The sequence below is a fragment of the Mustela lutreola genome, chromosome 18 (assembly GCF_030435805.1).
Source record: "Mustela lutreola isolate mMusLut2 chromosome 18, mMusLut2.pri, whole genome shotgun sequence".
NCBI classification, from domain to species: domain Eukaryota; kingdom Metazoa; phylum Chordata; class Mammalia; order Carnivora; family Mustelidae; genus Mustela; species Mustela lutreola.
This window is the reverse complement of record NC_081307.1, coordinates 8,096,687-8,113,828: the sequence shown is the minus strand read 5'-3', so window position 1 is coordinate 8,113,828 and position 17,142 is coordinate 8,096,687. Positions and strand designations below refer to the sequence as shown.

At 52.7% G+C, this 17,142-nt stretch overlaps 1 protein-coding gene across 10 annotated transcripts in view; it reads right to left on the bottom strand.

The window, feature by feature from the left end:
* The window catches only part of FGFR1 (fibroblast growth factor receptor 1), a 46,379-nt gene that overhangs the window by 6,189 nt on the left and 23,048 nt on the right, over positions 1-17,142 (bottom strand). For 3 of the 10 annotated variants that reach the window (XM_059156341.1, XM_059156342.1, XM_059156346.1), the window contains exons 3-8: positions 9,064-9,330; positions 7,587-7,676; positions 7,144-7,316; positions 4,942-5,065; positions 3,797-3,987; positions 1,711-1,855 (exon numbers count right to left, since the gene is read on the bottom strand). In XM_059156341.1, coding sequence (XP_059012324.1) covers positions 1,711-1,855; positions 3,797-3,987; positions 4,942-5,065; positions 7,144-7,316; positions 7,587-7,676; positions 9,064-9,330 — 990 coding nt within the window. Of the gene's footprint in view, positions 1-1,710; positions 1,856-3,796; positions 3,988-4,941; positions 5,066-7,143; positions 7,317-7,586; positions 7,677-9,063; positions 9,331-10,226; positions 10,350-17,142 lie in introns of those variants that run through there. The other 7 variants (XM_059156343.1, XM_059156344.1, XM_059156347.1 and 4 more) reach the window with 4 other exon arrangements.

Here is a 17,142-nt window from a genome sequence, read left to right as displayed (position 1 = left end):
CAAGGGGGATGGACTAGAACTATCTTGCCACTTAAGGCCCATCCTCATTCATTCAGGAGCCCGCCTTGCTCAGCTGGACTGCTGAGATTGCCGGGGACCAGGGACCCCACAAGGACTCTCTCAGTCTCTTCCTGGAAACCCGGTCCTTCTCCGCAGGGCCCCAGCACTACGTGTAACCCCTGGTACATGGGACAGAGGAACCACTTAGGAGTCTGTTGTCCCTGACAGCCCAGGGGCATCTTCTCCATTTCCATGTGCCACAGCACCTGACATACAGCAACACATTGTGAGTTCAAGGAGAGAGAAGAGGGAGGGATCCAGTCTGTGTCCTGGGTCCTTGTCTTCTGCCTGTGCCTCCTGGGTCAGGTCAGACACATAAATATTTGTACCTAGCTAAAACACAGGCAAAACTAACTTCATTTCCCACCATGTCTGGACTGCTGGAGATGAGCATGTCCACTTTGCTGTGCTTAAGGATTCTACTCAGGCCCCAACTCCTAAAACTGAAGCAGGAAATTGGAGAGGAGGCACTGTTTTCTTCTCTTCTCCCACCTTCCATTTAGAATTCAGCCTGCTCCCACAAAAGCCCATCCAGCTGAAACCGCTGTTTCCTTGTGCACGGGGGACAAGGAGGCTTCCCGGACACCCCTCCCCCACCAGCTTGAATCCTCTCTTCCTTGCATGGCTTTCTTCTAAAGAAACCAGCCAGCCACAGAGGCAGGCACTCCAGGAACCTCCCCAGAGAGGCACCAGTGTGACCCCAGATGGAGCCCGAAGGAACCCCGGAAGCCCAACAAGGAGGCAGCAGAGCTGGTAATAGGAGGAAGTGTTTCTGTTTTTCTCTCTCCCCAGTATGGACAAACGAAGACAACCAAGTGGGAGCACATACGGGACAAAGACAGCGACGGGATAAAAACAGAACACTTCTCTGCCTCAAGCAGGGGTCAGACCCTGCTGGCCAGGCAGGGCAGAGGAAGAGAGAGGGACGGAGAGGAGGAAGTGTCAGCACTGTGCCCAGACCCACGTGCAGGACACTCTGGAGGCAGTGATCACCAGCCCCACCACCTGAGCAGGCTGTAGGCTCCTTCCTTCCCAGCCCAGCACACACACCTCCCTTCCGGGAGCCCAAGAGGATACATGGGCAGCACCGAGTCCCCTATGGCCTCCAGAGTCAGGCCTCACTTAAAGCTCCACTTCCCGCATCTGGGTGGATGGAGCCTCTCCTCCCGAGATCAGAGGACGGCGGGGGTGCTGGCCCTCTTCCTGATAAGCAACAAGCCTCTCTTTCAGAATGCCTACATCTGGTTAGAGGAGGAGGCCCAGGCCTCTCTTGAGACCTCTGGAGCCAGCAAAAAAGGATCAGACTAGTTAGGGAAGGCTGCTGGGCCCAAGGAGGGAAGGAGCCTACCCTGCATGAGAGCCCAGGTTAGCTCCAGAGTCCACGCATGCATTGCATTGGCCAAGGGGGAGAGCCAGATGCGGGTATGCAGGTGGGAGGCCTCTGTGTTCCTGCAAAACGAGGACAGCTCCTGGGAGAGCCGAGGGGATTCGACCCTCAAGCTTTCAGACAAATTGCCAGGGCCACCTGCTGGCCCCAGGAGCCCACCCCTCTACCTCTCCCGGCTCTGTGTCTCCCCCAGCCCCACAATGCATGCTCCCCCCGTGCCCATGGCGAGGGCAGGACATCGAGAGGAGAAGTACAGTGTATACCTTCCAGAACGGTCAACCATGCAGAGTGATGGGACAGTCCGATAGAGTTACCCGCCAAGCACGTATACTCCCCCGCGTCCTCAAAGGAGACATTCCTTAAGTGGAGCACTTCCATCTCTTTGTCGGTGGTATTAACTCCGGCAGTCTAGAAGAGACAACGGAAGCAAAATGGACAAGCACAGGACATGAGACCTCTCAGAGACACACAGAGAAAGGGAGGGAGGAAGAGAAGGCGGGGGGGAAACCGGAGGAAGAAATGCTCCCCAGCGTCTCCTTTGCAACAAGGAACAAACAAAAACCACCAGGCAGCGAGACCTGTTAGAGGAAGACAGTGAGACCCTGAGGGGGGTGCTCCGCAGACTTGAGACGCCGCTGGCTGGTTACGACCCTTCACCAGATGCTGGCAGCCCCTGGCCCGTCCAAGCATGCGGGCGGGCGGCGGGCAGCATGGAGAAATGGGGCCCGGCGGCGGGGGCTGTTTGGTTTCAGGTAGAGAAAGTCAGAAGGCACACACAGGAGGGATGGATGGGTGCTGCGGTCACACATGCGCACACACACGCGCGCGTGCACACACACACGCAAACGCAAGCACAGCAGCCTGCTGGTTTGCAAGGGGACGCCCAGCCCCTTCTCTTCTCCACCACTCAAACCTCTGTCTGCACTGCTGTTCAGCACACGGCCAGACTGAGCCCACAAATGCACACACAGCTGAGGAGCACACACAAGGCACAGAGGGAACAGACACCAACACAGGACCGAACCAAAGCAGCCTCCCAGGCCGAGTATTTTTCCATGGCTCTGGGCTCTAGAAGTACAGCAGGGTGACAGGGAGAGTCGGGTGCTGGCTTCCCCATCTGCCCCAGCAGCGTGGGGCCTGAACCACACTCCCAGCACAGGGCCCCATCCAGCTCCCCATTACCTTTTGCCACAGGTCTGGTGACAGTGAGCCACGCAGACTGGCTAGCTTCACCAATATAATTGGAAACCTTACACACATACTCCCCGCTCTGGGCCTCTGTCACATTGAACAGGGTCAGCACCTCCGCATCCGAGCTATTAATCCCCGAATGCTAGAACAAACCAACGACAAGCCAGTCAGTGGGACACACACTGAGACGTGGCCAGACTTCGCTCCCATGTAAGGTTAAGGCAGGCCCAGGGAGCTGAGGCAAGGGAGACGGTAGTGAGATTTACCATCTTTCCCTTCTCAGTAGGACAAAACTGGACTTCGAAGGCCCAAAGCATCTGACTGAAAAAATAAACTTAAAAAGAAAATGGCTGCCCCTAGTCTCACGTTGTATCTGTGTCAGGCCCACTTGTCCGGGTCTAGGGCAGGGACTCTGAAGGGAGCCAAAAGCCAAGGGCCAAGGCCACGGCCTTGTTCTCTGACACAGCGGTTTCAGCACCGGTAGTGAAGAGAAGGGATGGCCGTAAAACTCGGGGAGGGCCGAGCCGGGGGAGGAGGAGGTCTAACTCTAGGACCAGAGTTAGCCAGCCCCCGGTTACGTCTTGTTGCGAGATCCACTGGGGGAATTAGGCAATTACCTTCCCTGGATTAGAGGAGCATTCGGGGACAATGACAGTCTGGGAGTGAGGAAAAGGAAGAGAAGGCCATTACTCCTGATGCTGTTTATAATCTACCTGCAGCCCTTGCTTTTCCAACACTACTTAAGAGTCGTGCCCTTATCGTTCACGCACTCGCCAGAAAGGATGTGACTTGGGCGATAGGGTGGAAGCTGGGAAACGCTTGCTGGAAAGGCTTTGGTCCTGGGCAATGGAAGATCAGGAATCCCAATGCCTTCCCTGAAAATAGCTGAGCCAAAAGCCTGAGCAAAGTCACTCTCATGGCTCCCCAGAAACCAGCAGTGGCCTCCCCATCCCTCAGTTCCCACTGCACGGCCACTCTGTGACCTGTCACTAGCTCTGGGGAATGTGGCTAGGTCCCTATTTAAAACGGAGCATGTGCCTGAAGGGTAAGTGATGCATCCCAGTCACTGGTACTAAGACTAACCATAGCCACTGGGGACCAGGGAGATACAGGTCTCCTTCCCAGCACCCAGCCCACAGGGACCGGGGTCTAGATTACCTTCAAGATCTGGACATAAGGCAGGTTGTCTGGACCAATCTTACTCCCATTCACCTCGATGTGCTTTAGCCACTGGATATGGGGCTGTGGGTCACTGTACACCTTACACATGAACTCCACATTGCTGCCCAGGGCCACCGTCTTGTTGGCAGGCAACCCTGCCTGCAGGATGGGCCGGTGAGGGGACCGCTCTGTGGAGGAAGAGACAGGAGAGACTCATAAGGCCCTGCCTTGGCCCGCTTCTGGCTGGGATGCTGACAGAGGGCGTCCTCAAGACCGCCAAAGAGAAGTGAGCTCCCCTTGGCTTTTCCAGTGAGCAGAGCGTTTCCAGTCTCTGTCAAGCCTTAGCCCCATAACTCTGAGCCGGGAGAGGGAAGAAGCTCTTCCTCCGCACAGCCATGCATCCATTTTCACAGACACCAGAAGTCTCTCCTGCCTTAAATGGAGACCCTATCACTTTGGTCACACCCCCAGTCCTCCCTAACAAAAATTACAGAGAGGAGTTTAGACTTGCTCCTGCAAGTGTGGCCCAAGAACAGCACACTAGCAGCACTCAGAGTTCACCAGCAGTGCCGAATCTCTGGTCCTTTCCGGCTGGACCAGAAGATTCTCTTCATGCCATATCCTCAAAGCCAAGACAGAATGCTGGTGGGGCAGCTCTTTACCCTAAGATCTCTAGAGAATGAGGGTCTGCCACAGCAGACCACCGAGAGCCGTGCTGGGCCTCCTCGAGTTTCCTGCAACACCCCACAGTCGGCACGGGGCTGGGGTCCGGCACTACGGAGCCTCCGTCTGCTCTTCTGTGGAGCAGGAAGCATCATGCCGACCTCGCAGGGCCCGTGAGAACTGCCAGGGCCCAAGCCCCCACCCTTCAGCAGACTGTCCACGAAGCAGCAGCCACCGGAATGCCGTGTGACCCCCACTCTGGTCACCCCTCACGGGACACCAGCCACAACACCTTTCACCTTTCAGGAGCCAGAGCAGCATCCAAGCCTCTCAACTAAATGCACAAACCAGGCACAAAACCGGCTTCTGGTGACAGAGCTGACCGATGTCTGTGCCAGCCTGGACACTCCGGCCATGCTCTCCAAGCCCTGCTCGGTTTCCTCGCAGCTCCTTTCACCCTGTTGCCGGGGCCTTCTTACCCACGACGTCGAGCTGGTAGGTGTGGTTAATGCTGCCGTATTCATTCTCCACGATGCACGTGTAGTTGCCCTTATCCGAAGGCACCACGGAGTCCATTATGATGCTCCAGGTGGCGTAACGGACCTGAGGGGAGACATGCCAGAGCGCTCCACTGCGGGTCTGGAGGAGAACGGAGGCAGAAGCGCCTGGTGGCACTTACCCTCCAGTCCCAGCCTGGGGCCCCCTGCGGCATGTGGGCCAGGACAGGGCAGAGACTGCCCCTCTACCCCGCCCCTGGTCCACGTGTACTGAAAGAACCCATCAGGTGCATGGGCAGGCGGGTATAAGGAACTCTGGACATCCGCCTGCAACAGCCAGGGCCACCTGCCCTCTGACCTACGTGTTTCCTGCCTTCTCCCAAATGCCCCAGGCTCCTCCCACTCTGCCCCTCCCGGAGTTCAGCCCAGTATGCCTCTGCCCTCTTCTTCCAAGAACCCTCTCCTCCTGCCCAACCTTGGGTCAGAATGGTTCTCACTATCCCTCTGGGCCCCTGATCACAGCCCACTTTTTGTGACAAGTGTTCAAGGATGCATGCCCTCCTGTTAAGACTAGAAATTCTCTGTGGTCAGGAACACTGCCTTGCACACAGCAAGTGTTGCATAAATTACTTTAAAATGTTTCCCTATTTTTCCTGATCTCTGCTTTCCTTTTCTTTTTGAAGTTTTTTTTTTTTTTTTTTAAAAAGCAATCCCAGGGTGCCTGGGTGGCTCATTGGGTTAAAGCCTCTGCCTTCGGCTCAGGGGATGATGCCAGGGGCCTGGGATCCAACCCCGCACTGGACTCTCTGCTCAGCAGGGAGGCTCCTTCCCTTCCTCTTTGCCTACTTGTGATCTGTCAAATAAATAAATAAAAATCTTAAATAAATAAATAAAGCAACTTCTACACCCAACGTGGGGCTCGAACTTACAACCCTGGGATCAGGAATCGCACACCACCAACTGAGCCAATCTGCTTTCCTTGTACAAGATTAATGGCAAAAAAGCAGCGAGGTGAGATGGGGCAGAAGGATGATCAGAGTCTAAAGAAGTGATTAAGGAAGAAGAAGTTCTTCCTAGAGACGTAGATGGGCAAAGGATGCAGACAGACCATTCACACAGCAGGAAACAAAAATCGCTCATTAATACATGAAAATCTTAAGTCTGCTAACAAGCAGAACAATACATAAGAGAAGAGTGAAGTACTTTTCTCATCAAAGTTGTTGGTTCAGGTATGGGGAACTTGCCATTCCCATTGAACTAATTTTTTCTTTTGGGAAAGTAATTCTTACCATAATAAAATAAAATTTAAAAATAAAATTACATTCCTGCTCATTACATCATCCTCCATTAAAGCAAATATCACAATAAATAAAATATCAAATCTTCCTGAAGTACTTGGAACTCTACTGCCCAGTACACTCTCTGGAAAGACATGTGTTCAGGAAATGTTCATGTAAAATGAAATAAATGAATGAGTAAAATTACCTAATTACTGGAGGAGAAAAAGGTGATGCAAAATATGCATGAAGGGCTCAAAAAAAACTCTTATACTTGGTCTAGTAACTTCACTCCTAAGCAATCTTTAAAAACACGAAGATTTATGTACAAAGATATTTACCATAATGTGATTTACATTAGTGAAAAACCAGAAAATGACAAATACCACAAAACAGGTCGTTATATTATGAGACATTTTAATAATGAAATATTATGCAGCCATGAAAAGTTATCTCTCAACCACATGGTGAAAGACTCATGTTATAATGTTAACAAGCGGCAAGAAATTATATACACAGTGTGATTATATAAAAACCATATACATAGAAAAAAAGACTGAAAAGGTTTTTGTTTTGTGAGAGCAAGCACACAAGGTGGGGGCAGGGCAGAGGGAGAGAGAATCTCGAGCAGGCTCCACGCCTAGTGTAGAGCCCAATGAGGGGCTTGATCTCACAACTCTGAGATCATGAGCTGAGCAGAGTTGGACGGTTAACACTGAGCTACCCAGGTGCTCCAAGACTGAAAAGATTTTAAAGCTTCATTTGCAGTTTCTTGTACCTGAAATTTTTCTAAAGTGCCCTGCTTTTATAGTTAGAAATCATTAAACAATTAATGACATATAATAGGGATTTTCCAAGGAGCTTCTCCTGTTCCTCTTAACACCAACTTTCATATATACACACGTACCTTGTAGCCTCCAATCCTGTGGTCAGGTTTGAATTCTTTGCCATTTTTCAACCAGCGCAGTGTGGGGTTGGGAGTCCCACTGGAAGGGCATTTGAACTTCACAGTCTTGGCAGCCGGCACCGCATGCAATTTCTTTTCCATCTTTTCTGGGGATGTCCAGTATGGAGCCACGGCTGCCCAGGAGAAGCCAAGAGAGACAGGCAGGGGCCAGTCAGGCTCAGGAGCAGGAGCCTTGGTCAGGACCCGGAGGTGTCCTGCCTATCTGCCCAACACTTGTGAACAGTGCCTGCTCTAACCAGGGCACCCCAGGGACCCCAGGGCGAAGCATCATGACCCCATGTGTCCTCTCCTCCCATTCTCCCAACAATCATCCAAGCCTCACCCTTCCTACTCAAACCCAACGCCCGGCCCAAAGGGCAGTAAGGTAGGAAACAGTGTCTCACGCATACGGTTTGGTTTGGTGTTATCTGTCTCTTTCTCCTCTGAAGAGGAGTCATCATCATCGTCGTCATCCTCCGAGGAGGGGAGAGCATCTACGGGAAGCAGAAGGGGGCACTGAGGTCCCTTCGAAGGAAAAGGCCTCACTAGGTTTCCATCCATATCAACAGCCGGCCATGGACATGAAGGCCAGTCCGGTTACAGACGATTGCAGGTGCCCGTCCCCATAATGGACCCCAGTCCCATCCTGCCTCAGTGACAGTGGCTCTGCAGGATGGAAACGTCATAGAACTGCAAGCTCTATGCCTGTCCCCCACCTTCCCCATCCCAGCACAGTGCCCCTCTGTCCAGAAGTCTCGAGACTGGCCAGTTCCATCAGGGGCAGCCGGTCCTCTCGAATTCCATCCCAACCAGCATTCAGAGGTTCTCGAAACTCAGCACCACCCACATGTGCTGGGTCTCAGGACGAGCAGCCAGGGAAACTATGTGTCTCCTTCTTGAGAAACCCAGACAGGTCTAGGCACGCCACGGTCAGAAGCCATTTCTACAGCCACGGCCCAAATAATTTCTAGTTGGGATCTTTCCACCACACGTGTGCTAATGTTTGGGGCTGCCCTTCATAACCAGAGCAGAGAGGGAGCCCACCACAGTTCGCAGCTGCCAACACTTCTCCGCAAGGATCCACTCCTTTTAAAAGGCTTGACACACGTGTGGTCACCAAATAGCGTTCATGCCAGATCTTTTTCCAGTCCCTCCTAATGCTTTTGGGGGTCTGGAGGGAAATAAAGGAGGCAAGTCCTTCAACTGGGGGCAGGTTCTAAATGATGCCTGGAGGAGAGGTGATGCCCAGCCCTCACCCTGGATTTGCACACATGGTGTAAAGAAAAATTCAAGCTCTTCTTTGTTTAACCCTAGAGTTGTATCAAAGTCGTGTTCTAGAAGTGGCAGATTCCCAAAGTCACAGAGCTCTGGGGTTCCCTGGCTGCCCTTAATACAGCTCCAGAAGCTGGAGGACAGATGTTTTCCATGAAGCCTGGGAGTATGGTGGTGCACCTGGATCCTTCCCATCACAGTAGGGACCCACCTCACCACACAGTCCGGGGCTCTAACCCCTGAGCCAAGTACCAAGTCCAAATGGCAAGGGAATGACAGAATGGAAGCTGGCCGAGTCCCAGGTAGCACCTGGAGATCTGGGCAAGCGATGGTGGAAAAAAATCAGTGTCTTATTGACCCAAGTGTATCAGCAGTCACTTCTAAGGCGGATCCTGGAAGGCCAGATTGCTGACCTGAGGCCTACACCAGCCGGTCACCCCTGAGAGCTAAGCCACGCGGCGGGCAGGGAGCAGTGTTAGTGGGCAGCAGTTTCTGAAGCAGAGTGGGGGCAGATCTTGAAGGGGCGGAGGTTGGCCTCCCCCTGAAACCAGCAGAGAGGGTGGGAGGGATGGATCTGGGGAGAGGCGGAGGGCAGGCTTTGCTACCAACCTGAGACATTGACGGAGAAGTAGGTGGTGTCACTGCCCGAGGGGCTGCTGGTCACACAAGCGTAGAGGCCGGAGTCGGCAGGCACGGAGTCCCGCACCTCCACCTCCTCCCCTGTGATGCGGGTACGGTTGCTTTCCACCAGCTGCACCCCGTCCCGCAGCCAGTTGATGCTCTGGACATCGTCCCGCAGCCGACAGCGAAGCTGCAGCGGGTCACCAGGGTGGACCAGGAAGGACTCCACTTCCACGGGGGCTCCCCAGGGCTGGGCTGCAGCCACCCACGGGGGCCGGGAAGAGGAACCGAGGATGGGGCAGGAAGAGGGGGAGAGGGAAGAGGGAGAGAGACAAAGGGAGTTAGGCTAGGCGAGCCGCATGGAGCTGCGACATCCTGGGGGCTACAGAGCTTGGAGGAGGGAACGGGGGGGTAGGGGTCAGTGGGGGACAGCTGGCCCCTGGAACCCCACCTCTTCTTCTCTACCCGATTCCCCCACAAAGGGCAAAAGAAGAAAGAGGCAAAGCCAGGAAGCAGCCACAGCAGCATTAAGCAGTTGACTTTCATTTCCCTCCATTCAAGGGGGGGTGGGGAAGGGGAGGAAGGCCAGTCTGCACCCCCCCCACACCCGCCGCTGCAACCTCCCCACACCAGGGCTTCTTTGTGTCCAGAATGCCCCTCCCTGCACACTCGGTTCTTTGCCAAGAGTGGTCACTTCCCAGGAGAACACCCCATTCCTTTGGGCTAGGCCAGCCTCAGCGCTTTCCCTAGTAACAGCTGAGCAAACCCAGTCCCTCAAAAATCCAGCAGCCCCCACCTAAAGGAGAGAGAAGGTAATTTGTCAACAGGGGTTCTCGGGTCCAATGATCTGGCAGGGAGGGGTCTGGGCCCTCAGTGAGTCCGATGTGTAAGACGCGAAAGTGGAAGAGCCAGCCCAAGGAGAGGTCAGCTCAGGGGAACCTCTGGCTAACAGGTGTCAGGCCAGAGGATTCAGAGCTTTTGAGTCTATTAGGAGCGGACGCCTGCAGCTGCCACCAAGCCCACACTTGCTCTGGCTACAGCAGCCCTTGCACACAAAGCTCCTTTCTCCTCGTCCCACTGCTGGGCTCCCCCCTCAAGCCCCCGCCTTCCCCGCCCCCAACACACTGTCACACACATTCGCTCCCCCTCACCTCTCCTGCCCTGGATGCCGGGTGCTCCACGGCTCACAGATCTGATGCGACTCAGCCACCCATCCATCCCTCTCACGACCAGCAACTGGGCACTGGGCACTGACAAAGAAGGCCTGCGGCCAGGCACACCCTGGAGGCCACTGTCCCGCACCGTTACCCCCTGCTCCTGGGCACCCCCTCTTTACTAGCCAGGGGAAAATGCGGCTTCTATTTCCATTCAGGATGCTCAGGCGCGCTCCCTCCCCACATCCCTGCCCACTGAAGCCCTCTGACCACAAAAAAAGTGCACCTGGGGGCGCCTGGGTGGCTCAGTGTGTTAAAGCCTCTGACTTCCGCTCAAGTCATGATCCCAGAGTCCTGGGATGGAGCCCCGAATCCGGCTCTCTGCTCAGCGGGAAGCCTGCTTCCTCCTCTCTCTCTGCCTGCCTCTCTGCCTACTTGTGATCTCAGTCAGATTAAAAAAAAAAAAAAAAAAGTGCACTTGTTTTGGCTCCTATCCACCACCTGACTTATGTCTCCAGGGAGCCTTCTTTCATTCTCAGCCCCCCACACCCCAGGTAACCACCAGCGGGCTCCGGTCAGGACTCCTTGCAGGTCCCCCAAGTAGGAGCCCCTGAAACACACACTTTCTCCCATCCCCACACCCCTTGGAGGCCCATGTCCTGCCAGCTCTCAGCTGCCCTCCAGGTCTCTGCCTGGCTGGGGATTCTGCCTCAAAGCCTCTTCTAGATCCCAGTCTGGGTCAGGTGCTCTCCCACTGCACTGCACACTGAAGGAAAGTCCCCAGGATGGGGATGACACCCAGTACAGTGCCTGGCACTCAAAGAGTTGCTTAATAAATGCTTGTGAACAATGCATAAAAGGACACAGGTACTGTCTCCTCCTCTTCCTTCCTAAACCTTCTTTTCTCCTTCTCCAATTCTCACTGTAGCCAACTCTGGAGTTTATCCAGGTTTTTGCCAGAAACCTTACAAATGAAGGAAATGAACCCCTCCGGCGTCAGCCAACACCAGGGACTAACAGCTGCTTTCCTCAGAGGGGCCAAGGCAGTGGGCCCTGACCCTCTTCAACCCAAGGGCTGTCTTAAATACTGGGTATATGTGAGTCATCAAAAGTGGGGGCGCTGCTTCAAAAGGGTTTGGAAGCCACTAGGCTAACAGTCATTTATATTATTGTGAATCAGGTCAAGAGGAACACCACAAAGGTGAGCAGACCACATAAGTGATTAAAAATAAGCTTTTGTGGGTCTTAAAAAAAAAGTTATTCTTTCCATTTTTAACGGTTTGTGGTTTTGCCAAAAGAAGGGAGAAAAAAAGCAGTTCAGACTTGACCCTTAAGGAAAACAGGAGACACTCCTATTGATCAAATCTCCACTCCCTCCAATGACCTCACTGATTAAATATTTTGCAGCTCCTAATCTGTACAAGCCGTTGGTCAAACAGTCAACTCAGTAAACTCAAATTCTTAGCCTCTGGCATCACAGCCTCTTTTGGCAGGCCCAGGGGACAAAGAAGTGGTAAGGACAACATGGGCACTTCCCTGAGAGAAAGCAGCAAAGGGACACTGGCCTGGCTGAGACCAGCTCTGGCTGATTCTAGCTTGGATCCCCAACACAACTTACGGGGATGTATGAAAAGTCTCAAGGACCAGCTTTCTTTTCCCTGCCACTGGAGTTCCAACTCCCTCGGAGGCTCTAAGCCTTGGTGTGCTCTGCCCCTTAATTCTCCTGATCAAGATCCTGCACCATAAAATCAAAGCCCCTGCTTGGCATTCAAGGCTCTTCTCCCCCACAGAGTCTTCTTCTCCCTACCTTCCACTTCAAGGCTGGCTGTTCTCCAGACCAACTGCACTCTCTCCTCACAACAAAACTGACTTTGGCTCAAGACCTTCAGCTCTGTGATGCTCTAGTCCTTCCCCTACTCCACCCTGCCCGACATGGCTCAAAGTGCACCATCAAAGCCGGCAGGAAGCCTGCTGTTGGCCCCAGTGTTGCTACCCTAACTGTAACACAATTTCTACACAAACCACACAAATTCACACTCAATCACATACCATCTTGTATCGTTTCTTTTTTTTTTTCTTTTTTTTTTTAAAGATTTTATTTATTTATTTGACAGAGAGAGTTCACAATAGACAGAGAGAGAGAGAGAGGGAAACAGGATCCCTGCTGAGCAGAGATCCCGATGCGGGACTCGATCCCAGAATCCTGAGATCATGACCTGAGCCGAAGGCAGCGGCTTAACCCACTGAGCCACCCAGGCGCCCTCTTGTATCGTTTCTTTTAAAAACATCTTTGTTGAGATATATTCACATACTATAAAAGTCACCTATTTAGAGCACACAAGTTCAATTTTTATTAGTCACAGAGTTATGCAACCATCACCACAATCTAACTGTAGAACATTTTCTAATCACCCTCCAAAAGAAACCCCCCACCCACAGCCAGCCACTGCTGCTTTGTTCCTGAGATATCTGCCTGGCCTGGGTATTTCGCATCAATGGAATCACACACTGATGATCTTTTGCCAGCGTCTTCTTTCGTTTAGCATAACACTTTCAAGGTTCTTCCATGTTGTGGCACGTCTCACTACTTCACTCCTTTTCATGGCCAACTAATATTCCACTGTATGGATGTTCTACATTTTATGAACCTGTGTATCAGTTGATGGACATCTGGGTCTACTGTTTTCTAAACAGTCCCAAGTGCCCATGTCTTCCTCTCCTAAGAAACAGCAACCAACTCAGAGCAGAAGTGCCTGTTGTCATTTTCCCACAGTGCCTAACAATGCCAAAGACAGAAAACACCCAATGAGATCTTCAACTGAATTTAGCACCTGGGAAAAGCTAATTTTAAGAGGAACCAAAAATCAGCCCACAGCTCCTGGATTATTCTTTTCATGGCTAGGAGTGCTCTTGATTGTGTGTCAACATCTCTATTTACAAAGCAGGGGCAATGCCACTTTCTTCTAGGAGGCGATGGAAAGGTAACCAAGCAATTGCTGGTTGTCTGCAGCGCTGCCAAATAACAGTCTTGACCTGGGGAAGTCCTATTTATGGTGGCTGATGCAAGGATGTCCTTGCTCACCGGAAGCCTCTAACAATTCAGTCCCTACCCTCCATTCTCCTTTTGGTCTTTCTAGTGTCCCCCATTTATGTCCCCACTGGGAAAGGCCCTTGTATCTGTGGCCCCAGTTCCTCTGAGCTGGCCTTTCTCTGGTCAAGAGCAATGGGCCAAGGTTACACTTGTTAGGTTTCTGATAGCAAGAGAGGAGTGGACAACTTTATTGTGCTGGTCATGGATGAAGGAAAGGAAGCCAGTTTATCGCTTGGCCCCTTGAAGCCCTGGTTCTTCCAATCTTGGAGAACCTGATTAGCTGGAATGGCGTTGCTATAAGGAAAGCAGCAACCCAGAACACTTACTTGCTTTAGCATCTTGTTTCCCAAGAGATGAGGTGGGAAACAAGAGGCTGGAGGACATTTGGTATCTGGATTCGGTGATGACCTTGCCTGAGGCTGGAAGTGTTGGGCCAGGAGTCAGCGCACAACATTCACTCTTATAGGTTTGAGGTGCATGTGTTCAAAGTACATTGTGGAAAAAGATGCTCTGCATTCTGATGCTCAAGGAGGGTCCCTGTTCTCATCACCGGGCATGGGAAAGTTGGGGTTAGGGTTAGAGATGGACCTGAATATCCCTAGAGGTTAAGACTGCTGACACCTTGGTCAATTCTCCAGAAACGGGGAGTGAACAAAAACTCCTGCTTCGCTGCATGAATGAGACCACTGTGGAAGGCTGTGTAGGCGGGATCCAGAACCCCCTTTAACAAGAGGAAAAGGGATTCCTAAGACCAATCACCAGTCCCATCTTGTTTCTCTAACAGAGCCTCTCTATCCCCCAAGAAAAACCAAGAGCAGATCAGGGACCCACACTTTAGTAATCCTCAGGGAACCAGCCAGAAAAAGAGGAGGGGGGAGGGGCAGTGTTTCCCACGAGCTCTCAAGTAGAGGAACAAGATGAATGTTGTTAATGGAGCCTGACTGAGTCCCTCTTCCCTTCCTATATTCCTCCAAAATACCAGGGCTTTGTGGTCCCCAACAAGCCAACAGGAGGTAGCATTTTCTAAGGCGCGACTGGCCAGAAATTTACCTCTGTTCCCTAGCAGGCAGTTCTGCCCTGGGTACATCCCATCAGAGCCAAGTGCTGGATTCGAAATCATGGAGTCTTCTGCCAGCCGTGGGCATGGTGCCAGGTAGGGGAATGGGGCCTGTGCTGAGGCCCAAACCCATACATGAACATTGTCATTCTTAGGAGACAGTTCCTATGATAGTGACAGGCTCGGGACTTTGGTATGGCACTTGATACTTCAAAAGGCAGGTTTAGGGCTCCCCAGTGGCTCAGTTGGTTAAGCATCTGCCTTCGGCTCAGATCATGGTCTCCAAGTCCTGGGACGGAGCCCCGCATTCCCCCCTCCCCCACCCACCCGCACCCCCCCATCAGGCTCCCTGCTCTCTGCCCCTCCCCACTGCTCGTTCTAATTAATAAATAAATCTTTTAAAAAAAGAGGCACGTTTATTCATTTATCCATTTAAGTATGAAAAATGGAGATTCAGGGATTTCTCTCAAAGTCACACAACAGGGGTCAGCACTGGCTCTCGATGCTGGGTCTGCCCAGCCTGGGCCCCTCCAGTGTCTCAATTTTCACCCAGCACCGGGTAGAGCGACAGGTGACCCACTCGAGGTACTTCATGAGGCTTTCACCACAGGTAGACAGCACCGTCCTCCCCTCCCCGTGTCCCTGGCTCCATTCTGGATCAGTCACCAGACACCTTCTCTGGCTCCTGAGACCCTCACCGCTGAATAGTTTACAGCCGAGCTGATGACCTCTGATGACCCCTGCCTGTCTCGCTGAGAAAATTAAGAACATCAGGCAAAGGGGGCTCCCCAACCCTCTCCTTGGGCCAGCTCTCCTGCTCATACATCAGAACGGTGCAGCGCTCAAACCCTGACTTGTCTGCACAGGCACCCGCATTCCATACCCTCACACCTCCTAGGCCCTCGGTGCATTTCTTCCTCCTCCAGAATCTGGAGCCACCCCCCACCCAAGCTCTGAAGTCCAATCTCTCAGCCAAGCCAATGCCCACCCTGCCCCTCTTCTTTTGCTTCCTCCTAAAGTGCCTTTCCCTCTGCTCTCTCCCTCACTCCTCCAGTTGTGAAAATTCACTCCCCGAACTGCAGTCTCCAACCCTATTCTTAATGTGCCCTCCCAAGACATACAGATTCTCCGGCCTTTATCTTGCACTTATTCACGCTGCTTGGCTGTGGGCTGGTCCATAAATGCGCATCTTCTCTAGCCTCTGTGCTGTCACCCACATCCTGCACTCCAGAGGAAAACCCGCCCCACCAAAGCCGGGGCTTGTTGTCTCGGGGTCACATTTTCTGTCATCCCTATGAAACCCTTTTGATTTTGGATTTCTGGGTCAAGAAAATTAGGGGAGAATGGCCATTCTCTTCAGGAACGTGGGGGGAACTGGTGGTCCAGCAATGTTTACAGTCTTGGCACAAACTCCCCAGAGATAAATGAGGGGGCAATTGTGGGTGGGGGAGGAACTCGGGGTGGCTTTGAAGGCAACTTAAAAGGAACACAGAACAGCGCGGCAGGGCTCCGGGAACCCTCTGCAGAGGTTTTTTATTACGTTATTTTGGCTTTGAAATGGAACTGAAAACTTACTTTCCTCTGGCAAAGCCGGGCCGGAGCACGGATCTCACCGAAATCCCGGGGAACAACTATCCTCCCACAAGAGCTGGGGCAGAGAGGAAGCCCTAAAAACCGGGGATTCCCTGAACTCACGATGTTCCCAACATCTGGGGAAAGCTGCAGAAATGGGGGAGCAGAGGCATGTGTGATAGAGGAGAAAGAACACACCAAATCAATTAGCAGGGTTCCACACCCTCATGGGGCAGCACTCCCCAGTCCCCCAACCCAGGGGATTTGGAGTGTAAGTTTTTTTTTTCCCCCTTAAATAGGAAAAGGGAAAGAAGTAAGAGGGAACATTTTGCATGCAAATGGACCACTGCCAGAAGAACCCATTAAAATGTAAAAACTCCACATTCAGTCTGACAAAACGGTGCAAACTGCTGTGTTTGCCAGAGGGGCAGCAATACAGCTCCCGACAAAGGGGCCGAGGAACAATGGCGGGCTGAATGGCCTCTGTCAGCAGGTCCCCTCGCGCGTTGCCATGGGGACCCCACCGGGGCTTACTAAAGGTATTTCCTGAGGAGAAAGGCAGTGCACACAAGCCCAGGCAGCCCGGCTAATCCTGACAGGAAGCCATCGCCATTCAGCAGCCCAGGGGCTTGGGGCCGGAGTTTTGTTTTGTTTTTATTAAAAAAAGATTTCGGTCTTTTGTGTGTCCCACCTCATCACTGTAATTTAGTGCAGAGCCGCCTGCACTGGCCAAAGCCTCAGCCAGGGCCCTGCGCCCGCCCAAAACAGACCCCCCAAAACAGCTCCCCAGTAGCTGGGCCAGAGGAGGCCCAGGCACACAGAACCCCACTTGGGAGACCCAGGTCGAAAATGCCCTGGGCTCAGAGAGGTCTATGCAAACTTTCAGACAGATGTTGTGAGCGGCATCAGGATGGAGCCCAGGGCTGGACCCCGTGTGCAGGCTTCTATCCCATACCTCCTCCTACCTGTGGTTTCCTCCCTCCTGGGGATGTGCCCCTCTCAGCACCAGCATCCCCCATGTCCCCCTACCTCCCACCACAGGCAGGGTGCTCTCCCGTTGGGGAGAAGGACTGTAATTAAGTGATTAACAAAGGAATGTGCCCAAAGAGTTGTTTTAAAAGAAATTTCCCTTCTTCCTCTCTCCCAGCTAAAGCTCTCATGCCAAGTGTTTACTGACAGGCTCCGGATGGAGC